This window comes from Acanthochromis polyacanthus, chromosome 18, assembly GCF_021347895.1.
Source record: "Acanthochromis polyacanthus isolate Apoly-LR-REF ecotype Palm Island chromosome 18, KAUST_Apoly_ChrSc, whole genome shotgun sequence".
NCBI lineage: Eukaryota > Metazoa > Chordata > Actinopteri > Pomacentridae > Acanthochromis > Acanthochromis polyacanthus.
In genome coordinates, this window is record NC_067130.1 from 6,639,434 (window position 1) to 6,662,035 (window position 22,602).

The 22,602-nt window shown below is 39.6% G+C and overlaps 1 protein-coding gene across 2 annotated transcripts; it reads left to right on the forward strand.

The window, feature by feature from the left end:
- Positions 1–447: 447 nt before the first annotated feature.
- On the forward strand, positions 448–22,328 carry ssh1b (slingshot protein phosphatase 1b). 2 transcript variants are annotated; one of them, XM_022194613.2, is made up of 15 exons: positions 448–910; positions 2,795–2,832; positions 8,077–8,177; positions 8,904–8,968; positions 9,595–9,716; positions 9,802–9,870; positions 11,038–11,103; positions 12,787–12,981; positions 13,999–14,092; positions 15,024–15,152; positions 15,296–15,342; positions 16,249–16,395; positions 16,910–17,110; positions 17,296–17,926; positions 18,060–22,328. In XM_022194613.2, exons 1-15 carry the CDS (start codon positions 830–832, stop codon positions 18,669–18,671), a joined length of 2,598 nt encoding a protein of 865 aa, XP_022050305.1. In that variant the 5' UTR covers positions 448–829; the 3' UTR covers positions 18,672–22,328. The 2 variants fall into 2 exon arrangements, with proteins under 2 accessions (XP_022050305.1, XP_022050306.1); XM_022194614.2 differs by lacking the exons at positions 448–910; positions 2,795–2,832 and adding an exon at positions 4,090–5,091.
- Positions 22,329–22,602: the final 274 nt, after the last annotated feature.

A 22,602-nucleotide genomic window follows, 5' to 3' on the forward strand; every position in this document is an offset into this window, starting at 1 on the left:
CTATATTTACTGAATAACTGATGGCCTCAGTTTATTCTCAAGGAAATTGTGGCTCCTATTTTTTGTAGTATTCTGGTGTTATTAATATTATGAAGCAAATCTGTTGCTTTTCGTTATCTTAAAATTATAATAAAATGATTTTTTGTACTTTTTGTTGGCCATAGGAAGACAATAGATTGTCTCAGTTTGTATTCTAGGAAATTGTGCCTCCATTTTAAATCATACTCTGGGTGAATTAATCAATAATCGATCACTTAAATGCAAACGTGCAATGTAATCAATTATGAGAAGAATTCCTGCCTGCTGAAGCTCGCTGCGTTTCATAAACAGAGAAAAATTTCATCAACGTTTGTATTTGGGAGTTCCTAGTCTGGCCTGTCACCTTGACAACATTGGCCCAATGACAGCGCACACGCGAACTAGGGCAGCCAATCAGAGACGTCCTGGGCTGCATGTCATTTCCAAGCTCTCAACCTGCACCGTGTTTTGTTTGTCTGTCTGCGCTCCGACGATGAAACCGCCAAGTCCGCCGGCTCGGCACCAACACGGGAAAACTCTCCTCACTCTCCGCTCATGAGGACTCCGGTCGCCGCGGAGGACGCACGGAGCAGGACCGAACGGGAGCACCGAGCGCGGGGGCCGAGGAGCGGAACGAAGGGAGCCGCTTGGATGAGAGTCTGACTAGGCATTTTCTCCCCGGTGACAGAGACAATCTCAGCGGCGCATCTTCCCGGATAGGCGCTCCTCCTCCCCTCCCCTCTTCTCCCTTTCCTCCCTCTCCTCCTCCATCTCCTCCTCCTGCCCTTCCGCGGCTGCAGCCCCGCCGACCATGGCCCTGGTGACTCTGCAGCGCTCTCCCACCCCCAGTGCAGCATCCTCGGCCAGCACGACCAACAGCAGTGCGGGGGAGGTGAGTGTGCGGAGCCGGGGCTGGGTCTTTGTGTGCGCGGCGTGAGGAGACGCCAAATGCGCCTTAATCAAACAGGAGCTGGGTGGTGTTTAACATCCTGCATGAAGGGTTAACCTAGCTGGCTGCTTGTGTGGTGGTGGTGGTGATGTGTGTGTTGTAAACTTGATGTATTGTTGCATTGTGAGAGTTGTTTGTTTGTGGCCACTGTGGCAGCGGATTTGTAAACAAAATCCTGCAGAGGGGGAGGGGGGCTGCTGGTGGGTTAAAGCTGTCAAGACAAAGTGCTCATTTTGCTGCTGCACAAACATTTGCGGCAGGTTGCGCTCCCTCTTTGTTATTGGGATTTTATGTGCAGTAATGCAGAATCCACAGTGGTGGAGAGGAAAGGCTGGTGTTTGCACAGTTTAAGAAAACTTTAAGAAATCTGAGGAAAAACTAAGACACAATTACCTGGGTCAGTGTATAATTGAGGGACTTCTGAAGTCCATGGGATATATCTTGCATACATTTTCATTAAAAGTAAACAAACTAATGCTTTTTATTTTCATTATGATTATATCTTTGCAAATTCCATAATTATTTGTTATGGAAACAATCACTGATTAAAAATAACTGGATATCACTAAAATGTCAACTAAATAACTGTCCAAATTTAATGAAAACCACCTTCTAATTAGCTAAACAAGAATAAAATGAGCTTATTCAGCAATTGTTTTGATTGTGTTCTTTTTATTAAGTTGAGATAATCATGACAGATATTTCTTTTTTGGCAAAATGAAAAATAACAAATTGTATCTGTGTCCGAGAAATCACTTTCTACTAAGTTACCCATTACAAAAACACCTCTCAAGGAAGTGTGTTAATTCCAGATCACATGACCTGCTCCACATGATGTCATTTCCTCCTGAAGAAAATACTGGCAAGACTACAAGGCTTTCTGAGTTATTTAATATAAAGTAGTGTGAGTCAAATGTGGATTTATGGCATGTCAGCAGGTTTACTACATTATCTTTATAAATAACTGTCAATTTCACTCAATTGTAAATATAATATTGTGAAGAATCTTTCTAAAAATGCCATGTGGTGTTTGGTTTCAGGCGGCCATGTTGATTTTAGGCCTGAAAACGGCAAAAATGTCAACTATGCTACAAAAAGTCCCGCAATTATATATTGACCCACATGATGTGACGTTTTAGGAACCCAACTTTACATCCAATTTTTATGCAGTCAGTTTTTCATAATCAAGTATTTTATATAACATTGGAATTAAAGTTGAGTTTGAGGCAAAGAACCAACCATTAGAAATTCAAATCCCACTTGTAAAACCAAGCAGAAAACAGAACTGCCATTCACAACATCAGTGTCAGTGCTCCACTTTCTAGATTTGGGAAAGTGGATTATGTGCTTCTCAAGTAGGCTGAGGTGCAAAAATAAGCGGTGACATTCCTCTATGATCAGAAGTGGGTTCTTCGTATCACTTTTAGCATTACGGCTCACTATTCTGCAGCAGAAAAGAGAACAATGTGTGTGATGCTTGGATGTGTTTTTTTGCTGAATTCATGTTGTTTGAAGGTGTCCTCAGGATTGAGCTCTCAGCTCTGTGGGACATTCACAGCAGATGAGATCACAACACTGACCAGGCAGGACCAGCAGGTGGTGCTGACTTGCCTTTAATGCGACTGTACATTAATTGGCAATAAGAGCAAGCCTGTGTTTCTGTTGGACTGCAGCAAAAAGTACAACATTTCCAAAGAGAGGGGAACTGTAACATACTGTCTGACCCTTTGTGAACATTATTGCTCTGTTTCGCTTCAACTGTTTTGTCATTTTTATACAACATACACATGGCAACCTTTATAATTATCCTTTGTTTTTGTCTTTCAGGACTTTGGGAGCGATGATGACAGGAAAAATAACCAGATGTAAGTTTAAAAAAATCCTATATGTGGAGTTTTGTAGAGTCAGAACAGATTGACAAAAAAATAGAAAAGTGCTGCATTTCTTCTTGGGGGATGCACATGAAATTCATTGGTCTCTTCTATAAATGCTTTAAATCAAATAATGCTGTTGTCTCTAAGCAAACATTAACAGGCAGATAAAGAAGCTGACTAATGTTCAATGCTGTGTCCTCAGCATGAGAGTGCTGAGCGCCAAAAATGAAGCCGCTGTGACAGTGAGTGTACAAGGACGCCTGTGATGTGGCTTTTTATGTGCTGATAATGAATTACATTTAATACTGGACTGAATCATGGATTTCACGACATAAACACCTTTAAGCAGCAAAAACAAATGATGAATTGAGCTGTGACGGCATTTCTTCTTTGACTGGTGTCTGTTTGAGAAAACAAAACACTGGGACAAATAATTTTCCCAACCGGTATTCAAACTGAATATTTACTCTGCCAAGGCATGCAGCAGAGTTATGTCATGATGGCCACATGTTTGTCTATCCGCCTGTTATTCTGTCTGTGTGCAGCATTACTCAAAAACGGACTAACGGATTTGGATGAAATTTTCCGGGAAGGTCAGAAATGACATAAGGACCAATTGATTAGATTTTGGCAGTGATGCAGCTGATAGTCTGGATCCACGGACTTGTTAAAGATTTCTGTATCATTGTGAGATAGCGGCATGGCGTTACTGTAACCGTGACAACAAGTGAACGCTACATCAGCTGCCTGCTGACAATCACATGGTTCTGATCCTACTACAAATCCACCACTGCGGACTTATTGGGAGTTATCTGTTGGAAATGATACAAAAAGCAATTGGTTAAATTATGAGAGGGTTTCAGAGTCCCATCAATTCCCCTCTGTGCTATACCTTACCTATGTATACCTTACCTATGTAAGAATAGAATTTTAGCAACATAGTGGAGAGTTAAAGTCTTAAATATTCAGTTAAACGTTTTCTTAAAAGAGCTGACTTTCTCGACACTTTTTAACAGGATTTGTACATAGCAAATGAATTAAATTTAACTTTTTGTGACTGTTTCGGGGGGGAAATATTGCATGAAAAGCAGAACTAAGCGGGCTGGATTAAAATCATGAAAGCATAGTTAGTGAAAGGATGCTAGTATGACTTTCATTTAGTTTTACGTCAGATTTTTAGCTTGCAGACAGCTGCTTTTCATTGGTTGTGTTTCTGCCAAAAGCTTCATGCAGAACTGATACTATTATGGATGTAATGGTTTTATAATTGGAACAAGTGTGACAAGGACAGTTAATGTCAGACAACTTGCTAAATAGCCTTAAATGAATTGTATTTAGAGAATTAGACAGTGAAAGAACCACTTTGCATTGAGTACTAAGAAGTATTTTGGCAGGTGATGAACCGGTTGTCTCTGGCTGATTAAGGGCAGCATCATTTTGGCAGTTTATTTCCGCTAATGGCTCGTACTGTAGTTTCTTACTGAAAAAAACGGCTGGAAAAACAGTTGATTTAATGTGACAAGTTTGCAAAAAAATGCCTCTTGTTCTCAGTTACATAATAGAGAGAGCATAAACTGTAGCCCGCGCTCAGTCACAAGGCTTTTCTTTAGTCAACTTGACGTCACACACGTCATGATTTGTGTCAGCACGGCTTTGGCACACACTCCGTCTTTGTGTGTGTGTGGGTTTGTCACAGTTGAAACAGTCGTGTCATGCTTTGTGCTTCTCAGGGATTCATCAGTGTAGAGGCTTAATTTAGAATTCTGCATGTCAAACTTGAGACTGACGCCAAGTAACATTTCCAGCGCCTGCCCGCCCTCGCATGAATGATGCTATTGTAGCGGAGGGTTGCATAGGGAGAGCTGATTGCCGGATCACGTGCTGTGGAGACGAGATAGAGGAGCCCAATCTGAGCGGCACAGACCTGAAGGGTTCAGGGCTCGAGATGGGAAGAAAGAAAGCTGTGGGAGGAAGAAGAGGGGAAGGACACGCCAGGCCGAGACCATGACGAGACGAGTTAAATGTAAATAGGCAGCAGTCGGAGGAACCTGCAGGTGTAGAAGAGAAGAAGAGGAGACAGGAGGACATTAACAAGGAAGGGCTTCATGGACGAGTTTTTCTAAGGAGGCTGTAAATAGGAAAAAGCACCAGGATGCATTTAGTGGTGAAATCTTCACATAAAGCCATGCTGACCGTGCTGCCTCACTTTGTGGAGAAAGCTGCTCTGACTCGGACGGAGATCTGTCGAATGTAAGTTCTGACCGCAAACATGAAGATGCCTTTTTTGAGAAAGTCGGTATAGAACGGCAGTAGGAGATGTCTGGAATCTGTGCTTTCAGTTTCTAGGCATTTTTAAATTAGCTCCTGTCACGTTTCTTAGTCGCTCATTTTTACCTGCAGTATAAATTCCTGCACCTCTATGGAAACGGCACAACCTTGTCTAGAAGAAGAGAAAACTCAAAAATGCCTTTTGTGCAGTAAAACAATGTCATCGTACCATAAATTAAAAGAAAGACGGGGGAAAAGTAGAATTTCTTTGATTATTTACTTTACAGAATTCTTTTAAAATTTGAAACCAACATGTAGAACAATTTTCAAGTGCCCACGAATGCAAACTAGACATTTTATTACTTACAATTTTGAATTTGTTTCCGTACTTGTTCTGTGTGAACAGCTTGCAGTTCAACTCAGTTCACCTGAAAATTATTTTTGTCAAGTAGCTGTTAGTTGTATCAGAGTAAGCTGTGGTGATACGCTCAGAATCTTTTGTTTTTCCACAGAATCTAGTCAGTTGAAGCAGTTTATTATCTAGGTATTTTACCACTTAAACTTTTATTTTGTTTCCGTACTTGTCTCCTATCTGCTCTGTGTGAACAAAGCCTGCAGTTTTTTTCCAGTCCACCTGAAGAAATAAACAAACTGAATTTTTGTCCAGTCACTGTTGGATGTAGTGGAGTCAGTTGTGGCTTTTCAGTTGTGGTGATAAGGTCAGAATTTTTAGTTTTTTACAGAATCTAGTTGGTAGGAATGGTGTGTTTTTGGTGAGACTTAGTTAGTGGAGTTATTGATTAAATATGAATGAATATTAAGATAAGATGATCCTTTATTGCTCCCTACACCAGGAAAAATTTACATAGTTACAGCAGCAACATTTTACAGAATAAACATATGTATTATAATAATAATAATAATAACAATATGTACAATGTGTACAAGAATTATTACATTCTAATTAATTTGTCAATGTCCCTATTGAAACTGCTTGTCACACATGATTTGTTCAAGGACTACTCCAGTGATTCTTTCTGTTTCTACAGTTTCTCGCTCTGAAAAATGGTGTCATTTCCACAATTCTTTAAAGACAATATGCCTTTCAACCCAGCTGGCATGTTTTGTTTATGAAAGAGTTAAAAACCAGAGGCTACATATTAGAAACTTAAATTGTGGTAACAAATGAGTGAGGACTATTAAAGCCTCTTCTGAGTTTTAGTGTAAATTTGTTCAAGGAAAGTTATATTTTCCAGTTTTACTTCCACACATTAAGCTTTGTAGTTAATTTCCGCTGTCATCGCCAACTCATCTGTCTTCTATATAAAGCTGAAAAGAAATAATGATAGCACATAGCAGAGCAGCTGAAACAAAAGGCCTTGTGATGGTCCCACTCAGTCATACCAGGCTTTGTGTGTTTTGGTGGAGCGAGGAATGAGACTGTGGTTAAACAAAGCTGCACTCTGTTCTGTGTGAGAAAAGACACTAAAGCTCTCCTTCTGCCTCCTCCGGCCTTCACAACAAAGTCGTGACCCGGGAGGGCTTCATTCAGCACAGGTTGGACAGGAGAGAAGTTTTAAAGCCCGAGTACACGTAGGGAGTTTAACGTGTGATCCATAAAAGGTCAGACTGTTCATCATGCTGTAAAAACACAGGGCTGTAAAATGAGCTGGATCAGGACTCTGCTGACTTTCAGTCACAGATGAGCTGCTCAATGAACCGCTGAGGACTAAATAAGTACACAACCTGCTCACTGTACGTCCAGTATCCTGACTGCAGCCATTTCATGTCCTCTGATGGTGCAACTTTGGCCGTGATGACTAATGTGTGACGTCATGGAGACTCTGAGCTCATCACTCGTCACTTCAAGCCTTTTTTAAGAAAAACAAAGGCAAATATTCATTGGTTTTAGTGTCTTTGTTCTGGCGGATCTTTTTTCGTTTCACACGTATGTCATAGTAAATCAAAAAACTTCAGGCTGTTTTTCCAACAAGGACTGTAAAAATGCCTCTTTGGGCTCGTTTATGGAGCAATCATTTATTCAAGGATATAATATTCAGGTTCATCTCTATGATCCTCATTATTTATAACCTTAATGTTTCCCATTCTGTGGTCAAATTGTGGCAGATTTTTTTCTAAACATTTTTTTATGCAGCATTTTGGTCAAATGGCAACAACTCAGCACCGTTTTTACTATTCTATAAGCAACGCACCATAACCATCTAACCCATACATCAAACCGTAAAATTGTATCTTATTTTAAATCCAGAGAAGTCGTCAAATTTTAGTTTATTTTTATTTTATTCAAAATATTTAAAGCAATATGATTCATCTCTAAGCAGAATGTGTTTTTCATGTCTTTTGGCTACATTTTAATGGCTCATTTTATGACATTATTTACTAATGAAGAAATAGGAAAGAGAAGTAAAGTTAGGTTCACTCTTGCTTTTAACCAGCTGAGGATGATTGTTTGTGAATAGCGTCATGCTCTGGAAGACTACTGGCTGTAGGTTTAGCATAGTTTTGTTTCTAAATAGTTGGTGTTGTATTTTGAAATTAATTTAACTACAAATAAAAGTCTGTTTTTCCATGTTCTCATTCACTAAAGGTAATTAATTAAATCACCCTCCCCACACACGTTCTTTCCTATACACAGTTTATTGCAACTATGCAAATAACCATTTTGTTTACACACAAAAATGACATGAATTAACCATTTCATTGTCTTAAGTAACTCAATTATTTTCATATTGACAGGTTTTTACATAAAAAACCTAATAACTGTTTAGGTCATCAATACAGTTAAGTGCCCTGTTTTCAGCGGGGCTACATGTGTTTGAATTTCAGGTTTACAATGAAGCACTACGAAGAATACCTAAACTAGTAGCACACTGGCCAAAGCCTACTCTTGTCAAAACCTCAGTAGCTCTAATTTTGTTTGTGCACTTGTGCTTCTTCGTCTTCCAGCCTCAGTGAGAGCTTCTTCATGGTCAAAGGAGCCGCCCTCTTCCTCCAGCAGGGCGGCAGCGCACAAGAACCGAAGACCCCGACCCACCACAAACATGCAGGTAGGAACAAACACGCTCACAGTGGAGAGCTTTGTTTCTTGCTCCTTTGCCCAGATTCTGCACAAATGAGCCCCAGACAAAAGGAAAATTGTATAGGCTCAATGCACAATTTCCAATAAAAAATGGAAAAATTGTGATGATCCAATACCTTTGATTGGTAGTGTATATATTGATGTTTTGAAATTTTGTCTACCTACATAAAACAATGCTCAGCCAGTGACCCCTGTTTTTTTAATCTGCTGATTTAATGTCAATTTCTGACATTCAGACCTTTATTTTTTTGCTTTCACAAACACTAATGTCCCCTTGTTGAGTCTGAAGTCATGTGAGGACAAAGGCAGGAAAAGTCAGAAGTCGGTTTGTACAGAACTCTGCAGAAAGCTTCGCTCAGCACAGCTGGCAGGGTTCAGACTTGTCTTCATTGAGAGAAATTCGCTACATATTTCCTCCCACTGGGTAGGAAGACTGACAATGAATGCAAAATAGAAGAAGCTGAATGCTCAGTTTGTAGCTGACCTTTAGTTTTTTTTGGCTAGAAAGTCAAGAACTGGTGTCTCTTGTGTCTGTGTGGGAGGTTTGTATTAGTAAGCCGTTTCAGCCATTAAAAACGCATAAATTACTCCAAACTATTCTCAGGAAAACTATATTAGATGACGTTTGTCATGGAATCACTGTGCAGTCATTCAGGTAATAATCATTTAATCAGTCCTCATGTTTCTCCTCCAGGTGATTTACCTCAACACCTGCAGGTCATGTTTAAGGTCCTCCGGTCTGAAGATCGCATTAAGCTGGTCAGTATCATTCTCTTTTTTCCAACGTATAAACATTCAGTACAGAAGAAATCAGAGACATGATAGTAAAGTGTTTTTAGTGGATTTTTAAAGTCCTCCTCCACTCAGCTCATTTGGACATTTAACCATTGCTGTACAGACTGACGTGTGTGCACAGTCTGACATTAGGAGGCTGTTTTCACCTTTTTTTGCTGAAGGGGGAAAGTTTCTCTGTGCTCACTTTTACTTTACACCCCCAATTTTTTAACCACAAAGCACAAAAAAATGGACTTTCACAACATTTGAACCTTTAAATCTGAGTTACGTGACAGTACATGTGATCAGTAGCTAGTCATGATCCAGTATGTAGATTTTGAAAATGGATGTTTCAGAGAAGTGCGACACAAGAGATAAACCATACCAGACAGAAATGATCATGCAGAGCAGAGTATTTTTATATTTTGAAGCATGTCTGGATGAGAACCTTTTATTTAAAGTAATTTTAGAAGCGATTTGATGTGAGTCATTGCTAAAAACAGGAGTAAGACCAGAACGGAGGCCTACTTTGTGGGTTTGTCGTGCAATGACGTACACACCAACTTCAGTACCACTTTCTCTTTTTTTCAAACCCTCCTTTTGTTGTGCAGGCTGTGCGGTTAGAGAGCGGATGGTCAGATCGAGTGCGCTACATGGTTGTTATCTACACCAACGGCCATCAGGACACAGAGGAAAACATTGTGCTGGGAATGGACTTTACAGACAAGGACAGGTAGTCAGTCTGTCTACAGCTGTATGTTTTGTACATTCTTATCAGATTATCAGATTTGCTAAAATGATTTTCCTATGATCTGCAGTAAAAGTTGCTCTATTGGGATGGTGCTGCCTCTGTGGAGCGACACCAACATACATCTAGACGGAGATGGGTGAGTTTCAGTTTGTCACAAAACTACTTGTGGTTCTTATCATTTCAAAAGTGACAATCTAATGCAGGAGTATCAAACTCATTTTAGTAAAGGAGGCACATTCAGCCCAGTGTGATCTCCCGTGACTAGTAAAATCACAGCATAATAACCTAGAAATAATTACAATTCCAAATTTTTCCTTTGTTTTAGCACAAAAAAGTACAGTCTGACAATGTTCACATTTAAGGAATTATCCTTTTACAAAACATTATGAACCACCTGAAATTTTAGAATAAAAATAGATTCAGTTTCAGCAATATTATGCCTCAGTTCATCATTTACTTGTTACAGCTGAAACTGAACAATATAGTACTTTACTTTATGAATAAAACGACAAAAGTCAGAAAAAAAAAACAGCAGAAACAAGTCAAAATATTACAAAAATGAGACACAAAATGACAAAAACGAGACACAAAATGATAAAAAAAATAGGATAAACAACACGAAACAAAACAAAAAAGAGAAAAAATCAGACAAAAGCGTTACAAAGCAACAAAAAAATGGACAAATGACAAAAACTAGACAAAAAAATTACACAAATGAGACCAAAAAATGACAAAAGCAAGAAACAAAACCACAAAAAAGTAGACAAACAACACAAGTGAGACAAAAAAACACAAAAATAAGACAAAATTTTTCAAAAATGAGACGCAAAATGACAAAAGAACAATGAACAAACTAGTATTTTACTTAATGATCAAAATAACTGGTCATGGTCTGGAAATTATTTTAAATTTATAGTTTTACAAATTTGCAATTTGCAGTTAATATCTTCTCTCCGATACTTTACAAAGTCGTCCCGCGGGCCGGATCGGACCCTCAGTTTTGCCCCGTGGGCCGCATGTTTGACACCCCTGATTTAATGCATTTTTTCCTGCTCATATTATTCAGCCTGTTCTCTACACTGCCCACTAGTGGCAGAGGAGTGAATCACACACATTTTTGTCTCAGTTCTTGCTGACCTGTTAACATTGTCGCTGCCTCTGTATGCTGAGGAATGTTCCACTGGTTGGTGTCCTGAATAGTCCCATGAACGAGCCCCGTCCAGTCTGTGTTTACATCCCCCTCATCACGCTCCATCGCCATCAAAACTCACCTCCTCTTCCTCCTCTTCTTCTTCCTCCTCAGAGGCTTCAGTGTGAACACGGCAGGACGATCACATGTCTTCAAGCCTGTATCTGTGCAGGCCATGTGGTGAGTAAGTTCCTCATGTTTACCTGCATTGTAATGTGAGAAGAACACAGGGTGAATGTTGTCTGAAGATTTTTGCTACACAGATATCAAAACAGTCAGTATTTAGAGCATTTTTTTTCACCTTCACAGCATGTTTTCAGGGTTTTTTTTGTGCCCTTTTTGATAGGTTTTTCCACATTTTATGGGAATTTATATCAAGTTGAAGATATTTTATATTTTATTTAAAAAAAATAAGCATATTGCTACATTTTTATGCCTCTATAGAGTGTGAAGGAGCAATATTCTGAATATTAAGATAAACCCAGTGAATATCAGGTCAATATCTTAAGTGGTGGCTCCATAAAATGTTGGATTTTTGACCAGCATTGACCGTTTTTGAGCAAACGTACAGTCAAAATACAAAAAGCACACATTAATTTCACAGAGGAGTCATATTCACACTATTGTTCCCCTGATGGACTCGAAGAGAGAGAAGTGGAAATTAATCTGATTTCTTAATTATCAAATTTTACTAGGTGGGTCAATATATAATTGCGGGACTTTCTGTATCATAGTTGACATTTTTGCTGTTTTCAGGCCTAAAATCAACATGGCCGCCTATAACCAAACACCACATGACATTTTTACAGAAATATTCTTCTAAATATTATAGATACAGTTGAGTAGAATTGAAATAGAAAGTTATTTATAAATATATTGTAGTAAACCTGCTGACATGCCATAAATCCACTCTTGACTCACACACTACTTTATATTAAATAAGTCAGAAAGCCTTGGAGTCTTGCCAGTCTTTTCTTCAGGAGGAAATGACATCACGTGGAGCAGGTCATGTGATCTGGAATTAACACACTTCCTTGAGAGGTGTTTTTGTAATGGGGAACTTAGTGGAAAGTGATTTCTCAGACGTAGATACAATTTGTTATTTTCTGTATAAAACTTGATATATTGAGAAAAAAAGAAATATCTGTCATGATTATCTCAACTTAATAAAAAGAACACAATCAAAACAATACTGAATAAGCTAATTTTCTTGTTGTTTAGCTAATTAGAGGTGGCTGTTATTTAATTCAGACAGCTATTAATAAGTGATTGCTTCCATAATAAGTAATTATAGAATTTGTAAAGACACGATCATAATAAACATAAAAACATTGGTTTTTGTACTTTTAGTGAAAATGTGTGCACGATATATCCCATGGACTTCAAAAGTCCCTCAATTATATATTGAACCATATTATGAATATTCAAGTATGTGTCAATTCCAACAACTTAAAAAAAGTTTCATCCTCTTATTGTTATTCATGTCATCGACTTCCAGCACTTTAAGGCTAACTTCACTGCACACAGACATAAAACGACACCATAAACCTTGCTAGGGAAAGTTGGAAACTCAATTGGATTTTAAACATTGCAGAACTGAAAACCTCACAAATTTAAATCTATTTAAAATACAAATATCTTTAATTTTGTTGGTTTGGTGAAATAATAAACATCTCTTGGTTGTGTGATTATTATTTCTGCCTGACACTGCAGGTTTAGATTTTGAGCATTCACACGCCACCTGCTGGTCAGTTGTCAGAATTACCACTAAAGCCTCTTCTTTTCCTGAAACATTACATCCATCTTGCTGACAGAGATCTTTGGTAGTCAGGAGTTTATGTTTTGTGCTCTGTGTTATCACAGGTCTGCCCTGCAGGTCCTCCATAAGGCATGCGAGGTGTCGCGCCGGCTCAACTACTTCCCAGGAGGCATTGCACTCACATGGATGGCCTTCTACGAGAGCTGCATCACTTCAGAGCAGAGCTGCATCAATGAGTGGAACGCTATGACTGATCTGGAGAGCACCCGGTCGGATTCTCCCACCATGTTCGTCGACCGGTGAGACCTAGCAGAAAACATAGGTGGTCATTTATTTGAGGCATTCACAGTACTCACTCAGTTTCGAGATGATTTCATGTGTTACACCCTGCCTAGGGGTGCTCAAATGTTACATGAAGTGCCATCTTTCACTGATCCAAGCAGCCACAAAATGCGTTTTCTCAAACAACTGAAGTGTTTATATACAAAAACTGAGAAATGCTAAACAAAGGATGTGGCTGAACAAAAGAACAAAGGAGTGGTAATGTTTTAACTTGACTTCAGAGTGAGCAAAACCAAAATAACAAACAAAAACGTCACTAATCTGTTAAGCAAGACTGGCCTACCAAACATAACTAACGTAACTTAAACATTAGAAAAACCCGGTGACCCCAAAAGTGAAAGCTCACTCCTACTATACCTAGTTCTATGCATAACTCACAGTTTGCTAAACAACGAATGAATTGTGCTGGATGTGTGCTGGTTGGAATCAGTGGTGGATGGATGACATGTCCTCTGACCCTCTGAGCTGGAGACAAAGTCATCTTTCCACCTTTAATACCGGCCTTCACAGACCAGTCGAGTTTTAACATGCCAGACTTGTTATCCCCCGCCTCCACGAAGTGGAAAAGGGGGATATAGGTTTGGCCTCCGTCCGTCTGTCCGTCCGTCCGTGCGTCCGTCCGTCCGACATGAAGGGGACAGCTTTTCTCGGAAACTATTACAGCTAGGATTACGAAATTTAGTGTGTAGCTTCACACCATGGACACCTTGATCAAGTTCGAAAATGAGACCTGCGCGATAATATTTAACACAGTTATGGCCCTTGATCACTATTTTGGATGTAGACTCATAGACATCACAGGTGGCGGGGGATATTGATGACCATGTCGTCTTGTTTATGTCATTTGTCAATATGGTGGATTTCAATGCTTTGGACACCAGCTGGGTCTGGTCTTTGTCTTCATGGGGGGAAACGTGTCACTGTTATGTTAATTTTCATTCAGACAGCAGCACTGATGTATCGACTCATTGCAGGCCGACTGAGCGAGAGAGGACGGAGTGTCTCATTAAAGCCAAATTACGCAACATCATGATGTTCCAAGACCTGGAAAACATCACCTCCAAGGAGGTACGTATCAAATCAACACCTCGACACCATGTCTTATTGCTCTAGACCTTTCATTAATGCTGGACTTTGTATTTTTGATTAAATGTGATAAACTGTGTTCAACAGTTTTTAAGTGTACAGTTAGAGTTAGTTTGGCATGGCAGACTTTAGTTTTTATTAATTCTGACTCCATGCGTCATTTTAAGCCTTCTGAATAGCGTCTGCCCTCTGAACTACAAAGCCTGCCAGTGGGTTTAAAAAGCATATTGCCTTCTAAAAACAATCACTAATATTACAGTCTTTACAACACAAGGCTGGAAGAATCAGTAGATTTTTAACTGTGGAACTACTAATCAATAGCATGCCTTTTCATCAGGAGGCTTTACTACATACAAGTTTAAAAACGTGCTATGTCATCAAAATGACTTTATTCTTCATGACTAATTCAGAGACATGCCAAAAAAATAAACCATTTACCAGTTTCTATTTAAATATGAAACATTTCTGTGCTCCTTGGTCCAACTGTAAAGCCATGTGATGTTTCATCTGAACTGTAGACTGTTTTCACAAAGCACAAATTAAAAATGCCATTAGTACACTAGAGTTACCTTTTTTCACCTGTGAGCACCTGAGAAAGAAATTCAACTTTCGTTTTTTCTTTTTTTATGATTTATGGTACTATAATTGTGTCAGACTGCACAGAAGACATTTTTGAGTTCTCTCTACTAGTCATAGATGTCCTGTTCACATAGAAGTGCTGGAGTTTATATTGCAGTTAAAAATGAGCCCAAAGTGAGTTAAAAAAAAATTTAAACATAAGCAAAATAAGTCCAGAGACTTTTTTGGGGTGAGAGAGTTAAATAAAGATAATAATTAATTTAAAAACCAAAGCATTGCTGCTTGACTCATTGTGGGAAATGTACTGTGAAAGCCGTTAATTTTTCCTCCTCAGATCCGTAACGAGCTGGAGCAGCATATGAGCTGCAACCTGAAAGAATACAAGGAGTTCATAGACAACGAGATGCTTCTGATCCTCGGCCAGATGGACAAGGCCACGCTTATTTTTGATCATGTTTATTTGGTGAGTTGTTTTTTCTTTAAATTTAGTCCTACAGTTCAGTTTCTTTTCCTCCCTCATTGCGGTTTCTCTCTCCTCACTAAACTACACCCGACAGTAATTCTTCTGATTATTCTGAATCAGTTTCTGTTTTTATTCCTCTGTAGGGATCTGAGTGGAATGCTTCTAACCTGGAAGAACTACGGGACTGTGGGTGAGCTAATAGCCTTTTTATGATTAAATAATAAATCTTTTACTCGTGTATATGTCTTTTCTTACAATATTTATCCGTTTCTTTCTGAAATTTGCTATTGTGTGTAAATGCAGTACATTTATCTTTCTCATGGAATTAATTAGTGTGTTACTTATACTGTTAGATTATGTGTATTTCAATAGATGATTAACAATTTGACATGTTTATATTCCCATTTATAAAGTCTCACTACAAAATTGAATACAACTCAGATCTGTTGTGCTTAACACTAGGGATGTCCGATATTAATATTGGCCCGATATTGGCATAAAAATGTAATATCGGTCAATATCGTTATCTTTTTTTTTTTCCTATCATGAAAACTGATAAAATAATGCATTGGAAAGCCTTGTTGCATTTGAGAATGCATCCAATGGGGCATCACAATAAAATTAGGCATGATGTGTTAATTCAACGACAGGAAATATGTGATGTTACCTAAAATTAGCTAAATAGCCCACATATATCGGTAGATATCGGAATCGGAAATTGAGAGTTGGACAATATTGGCATATCGGTTATTGGCAAAAAAAAAAAAGGCAATATCCGACATCCCTACTTCATACAAAATTATACATAAAAACATTTCAAACTGACAAAAAACAGTGTTGGACTCTGTGCTGGAGCCTTTACCTCAGATTAAGAGGCAGAATTTGATCAGCATGCTATATTGAACCCAGTAAATTTAATAAAGTAATGTCTCAGTCTCACAGTTTAGTCTAGGACACCCAAAGAAAATAAAAATGTAGTTAACCTGTTGACAACACACACATGCATAATCAGTGCTGCAGCAATTTGTCATTTGTGTTAACAGTTAAACTGATGAGCAACAGAAATAAATCTACCATGTTGTTGTTTTGGTTACAGGGTGGGTTACATTCTGAATGTAACCAGAGAGATTGACAACTTCTTCCCAGGGATGTTCTCGTATCACAACGTTCGAGTGTACGATGAAGACGCCACCGACCTGCTGGCCCACTGGAACGACACCTACAACTTTATTGTCAAAGCCAAGTGAGAGTCTACACAAATAAACCAACAGAGATCTTTTTGGGTGGATTAGACAGAATTTAGATTACCGAAGAAACGTTTGATCAGAGTTTGCACTTTGGCATTAACAGAGGGTGTTTTAAGTCATAATTCTTCAGTTACCACAGTTTGACAGACTCGCATCATTCTCTCCAACTGCTGAGGCTGCGATCACACAAGACATATTTTTGTCCTCCCCAAATGCAAGTCGTGGTTGGGAGTTGTGCCAGTAACAGTGGTGTGAAATGGTGCATCAGTCTGGTTGCTATGCAACTGTCTGACCATATTAACCTGAGGTGAAAAAGGATGTATGTAAAAATAAAAATGGAAAAAATCAACGTGAGACATGTGGAATGTTCATGGTAGAATAAAAAAAAAAAAAACACATCCAGAAATAAACAGCTTTATCTGCTAATCTATCAGATTTGACAAAACATTTTAATTACTACACTATGCTTTGTCAACTGGAGTGAAAATGGAACATGTTTCTGTCCAACAGGAAGAATAATTCCAAGTGCCTGGTGCACTGTAAGATGGGGGTGAGCCGGTCTGCCTCTACAGTTATTGCCTATGCAATGAAGGAGTACGGATGGTCTCTGGAGAAAGCCTACACCTTTGTCAAGCAGAAACGGAGCATAGCTCAGCCGAACGCCGGCTTCATGAGACAACTGGCAGAATATGAGGGAATCCTGGACGCCAGGTAAGCAGATCTGCTGTTTCAATCTCTGTGACTTCAAATCTGTGTTTTTTATTTATAGTGTAGCCAAGATCATGGGATGTGACGGCGACAGTACACATACTGCTGACATTACCGAAATGTAACGGTGCTTTGTGAAGCTTTCTGAGTGTTTGCTGTTTATTCACAAATATGCTTTTCCTTCATAGCAAACAGCGTCACAACAAGCTGTGGAGGCCTGAAACAGACGAGGAGGGAGGAGATGATTTACAAGCGTCTGGCCACTGTACTGGTGGAGAGGAGACACCGGTGCTCAGAGAGGAGGAGGCCTGGGGAGGCTGTGGGGCATCTCCCTGCAGGGTTATGGGTCTGGAGATGGAACCCCTCGACTCTCTGAACTACAATTATTACTTTAGGCGTTTGTCGGACTCTGCACTCGACAGTGAGCCCTCCACCCCAGTGCGAGGTCCCCCTCTGCTAGGTATGGAGAGAGTTTTCATTGAGATCGAAGACGTGGAAAGAGACGCCCTTTTGGAGGACGAAGGTTTCCCCATGGCCCATTTAGCCCTGCCTGGTGAGGGCACGGCAGCCCAGACTTGCGGGCGTCTTGATCCGCTGGAGGACATGAGACTGAGGCTTGAGTTCAGCACTTTGGAGGAAGAGGATGAGGAAGAAGCCAAGAAAGAGGAAGCTGAGATGGCAGCTTTGGCTCAAACCCCTGGAAATTCGGATGCGAAGGAGGCTGAGCGGAGCGAGGAGAGCCGGTTAGGCTTAGCCAATCTTAACACCAACAACAGCAACCGCCTTGCAGCCAAGCGCAGCTGTCCAGCTGCTTTTGACGTGAGTTAAGAAAATACATCTTTTGGTAAAACTGTTTTCATGCCAGCAGCAAATTTAATGTTACTTTTACAACTTCTGTATGCCACTGCCACTGACCGTACACTGTGTTCTGTTCCAATTTTGATCTGTTTAGGACAGTGCTAGCACAGGAAACCCTTTAAAAGTAAAGCCTTCCTACCAGTCCTGTAAAGACTGCATGCGTCTGCCACAAGGACGGCGCTGCGACCGTCCAGCAGGAGGCCGATCCCACCGCCTTAACCCCTCCCGTCACTGCACTGTCCCCTCCATATGCATAGATCCGCCCGGGACAAACTTTGCTTCCACCTCTCTTCTGCAGTCTTTGCCAACGCCTTCGGTCATCCCACCTAACCTGGTCCAGCCCTGCGCTCACCTGTACCGTTGTGCCACCTGCACCCCGAGCGTCACGTCTGTCCCTCCTCTAATCAACCAACAGAAACTGGCCTCACCCATGAACTGTGAGGAAACGCCTGCTGACCGGAGCTCAGTGGAGACGGAGGACATGGACGAACCACAGGGAGGCGACATGGGAGAGCAGGTATTAAGGGAGAGCGCTGAGGCTGAACCTGGTGATTTAGCTGAGCTCCCACAGGAGGCTCTAGATCTACAAATGCCAGGACTGGGGATAGAGTTTGGTCTGGAACTGATGCGACAAAGGGCAGAGCAGCTTGAGAAGATGCCCAGTCTGACCATGGAAGGCCAGCTCCCAGTCAGGCCTCTGCCTTAATATAACAGCTGGAGCATAGATAAGATAGAGGAAGTGGCCTACCACTGCCTCAATCACGATGATGGCTGTGAGATATTAGATAACCACTGCTGATGGAAGCTCTGCGCTAACCTCTGCTGTAATGTCTTGGCCTCCTGGCTCAGTTTTAACTGGCTGCAGCAGCTCTCTGAAGAGATTAGGACCCACAGGAGGCCGGGTGTTTTCGCCATGTGCTAAAGGCCTCGATGCTTCTGTCCATGTCGGAATGGAAAACTTTCTCATGTCCTTCATCTGTCCCTCAGATGTAAGTGAGGGCTCTTTGAACCTGCCTGCGCCACCACACATGCAGGATCGTCACCACATCCCAGTGGAGATGAGCATTACGCTACCATTTGACCTCCAACAGACAGGTTTGGCAAGACAGTGGTGGTTTGTAAGATCTAGTCGTCGTTCCTTTCTGATATCTGACAGTGCCATAGTCGGCATATTAATGTTGATGAAAAGAAAAATACCCGAAGTTCCATGCTTCTGTCAGTGTACTGTATGTTTTCAATCCAACTCATCAACGGTATTCCAGAAGGAGCTCAGTAAATATTTACTGTTCGATCGCATTGTTGCCCCTGATATCTGAATCCTCACTTAACTTCACGTCCCTGCTGCAGCTGCTTTTGCATCACGAGAGGGCATTTCACAGGAAAGCATAGGAATTTTTTTTTTTTTTTAAAAAGGACGTGACTACATGCGAGCCTTTTTATGCCTCTTTGTAAAGCATCGTACCTCGGACCACAAGCATCTAGGACTGTTTTGGTCAAAGACTGTTTTGTTCTCTCTGCTCAGTGGCTGGTTTACCTCCTCCAATAGAAGTAAATGTAATCATGTACTTAAAGTGCTCAGTTTAGCCCACGCATGACTCTGCAGTATTACAAGACATATCCTCAACACATGTTTAGACAGAAAAAATAATCAAATTGTCTTTCACTTTTACTTTTTAAAATTCACATTCGTTAGTAACAATGACAATGATCGTCTTCAGCCTGAAAGAATGACAGATTGGAAGAAACAAGACTCAGATGTTAACTGGTCAGATAAGTTCTGACGTAACCAAAGCCATATCATGTTGCCATATCATGCTTTTCCAACCCAGAGGCTCCCGTGATAAGCATGGCTCACACACACGTTTAATTTTTCGGTCACTTACTGAAAACCTTAAACTACCTTCCCCCTCAATCTACAAATATTTGCACACTTCATATATATTTTCAGCACTTGAGCACAACTCTAGTATCCGTTACACAGTGCACAGACATATTTCAGATCTATAGCTACAGTACAGTAATCTGAATTCATTTGAGCTCACTAAACCAGAAATAGAGACCTCCAAAATACCTTTTAATATCTACTATATTGCTTGCAGTGGAGTCCATCCCTGTGTACAGTGTAGATTATTTGATTTAGTAATCATCAGACAGTTAAGAGTCATCAGTTTTGTTGATAATTTACTGTTTTTGTGAAATAAAAGTCGCTGATATATTGAAAATACTCTTCACCTACATTACCAGCACACATAGGTTTTCACATCCTACAATCAGTCTACAGATCCTCACTTCATTTTGTACATGTTCATATAGCCTGCTGCATATTTTTTTAACAGTTTCGTGAAAATTGTGCCACCAATCCAAAGTTGCTGTGCCGCTCGGTGTTACAGTTTTTTTTTTGTTGTTGTTTTTTTTCTGTTTGGCTCTTGATGATGTGTTCCTGTTGTTTTTGGCACGCTGGGTGTGCTGGAATGGTACAGAACGAGGCCTGTTTGTGTGCAGGAAAAGCACATGCAAGTTGTATTACTGTGTTTGAAGATCTTGAGCGCTTCAGGAGAAACGAAAACTGTGCAAAGAATGAATGCAAATGATTTAATTATCTTTAACTAAGGGTTTTTTTGTGTTTTTTTATTTTTTATAGATTTAGTTCTTTAATTAGATCAGTAGAAACTCAGACATCAATGCACCCTCTGTTCCTTCTCCTACCTTAACTGAATTCGAGGGAGCTGCAGGTTTGCTCCACTGATTAGATTTATATATTTTGCTTTCCCCTTTAACTTGTTCTTTCCTTCACGTGGCCATTTGACCATTATGTAAGGCAAGGCACTTAAAGAAAGCTGTTGACAACTGCTGAAATCACACACTGTTGAAATAGAACCATTTTAAACTGAAAAAATTTGAAAATAAGAAAAGTTGCCAAGTTGCTTTGGGCTTGCTAAAGGCTTTTGAAGAAAGATTCAAAAACTAGTTTGATGTTCTGAGCAATATTATTTGCATTTTTGCCAAAAGTTAGATGAAAAGATTGAAAGCACTTCTATGTAAGCATGAAGCTAACCATCAGCCAGTTAGCATAGCTTAGCATAAAAACTAGAAGGCAGCTAGCACTTCTTGTTTGCAGTGTTCATGCTAAGCTAAGCTAACCTGCTACTGGCTGTAGTTTCGTATTTACTGACAGACAGCTTGTAAGCTAACTCTAAGCAAAAAACAAGTAAGCAAACTCAAAAAAAATGCCAAACTGTTCCATCAAAATATTAACAGTATGATTCTAATTTATTACAGTCGTTCTCAGTATGCTAACGCTCTTGACAGGTGGCTAAATCCTTGCGTCTCTTGACCACAGTACGACATTTGGTTGTTTGCTTTGTGTTTTTAACTTGTTTTTGTATTTAAGTGCCTTAACCTCGGCCTTAGCTCTGTCATGAAGCATCACAGGCTTTGCAAAGTTTCTGTGAGTGTGTTGATGGTCCGGCTTTTTGTACATTATTTACCCTCACTCCCAATAATAACCACGTATATGTCAGCATATTATATTATGTATGCAAACACACATAAACTCATCCACAGCAGCCTCCTCTCCCTCAATACACACACTTTGATGGACTTCCATTTATTAATAGCCTATAATGATATTGTATTTGTTTGATATTGTTGAGACTTGTGGTACATTGTCTTGGTTCAATAGCTGGCTGAAGAACCTTAATTGCTGGAATAAGAACTATCATTTACATGAAAATATCACATAGAATGGATTTAAGTCTTTGAAATTTACCAGTCTGTATATATTTTTTGTCTACAATTTGCTATTTGAGTACATTAGCTTGCAGACGTGGTCAATATTAAGAAAAGTACTGATGATGATGATGCTACTGTGTATTGAAAAGTACTCATAATTAAGTTCTTGTGTTTGTACCACAGCAAAAAAGAAAAGAAAGAAGATCATCTCTAATTTAGGCAAACGTTTTTAGGCTCTATTTAAAATGGCTTAATTTTTTATTGCATTAGTCACAGGCAGCAGACATCAACACGACAATCCTACTTTAGAGCCACAGTACATTAAGACATTGTCTCATTTCTGAAGGGGGTCCAGGTATTTATTGAGTGTATTTATCGAGCACAAGTCTGCCCCAAAGCATGTGATCTTGAGATGAGTGAAAAAAGTAGAAAATGTACAACCTCCCTGGGAGTAAAGATTTTTTTTTACATTGTTTTTTTTGTTAACTTTTGTGTACTGTACTGTACATTGCCAATGTTCATGTGTATGCACTTTTTTCTTTTCTTTTTAATTTTTTCTGTTTTTTACATTTTGTTAAAATTGTGTCCAGTCTAATGTTTATCATGGAAATAAACAATTTTCTCTGCATAATTCGATTACTCAGTTAAGTTGACTTTTGCAGGCATTAAATGGTAAATAGCTCAGTGTATTTGCAGATTTTGAGGAAGAAAAATGTATTTAAATGTCAAACCTTTATAGGAGCACAAATTTAATGACAACTGTGTGAACATAAATTAAAATGTTGCTTAAATGCAATTTTTAAAAGTGCCATCACTCCTGCATATAATAATAAGAGGTCCATGATAATATGGTATTGTCCCAAAAAGGCAATCAAGTGATGTTGGTTATTGTCAAGATAACCATG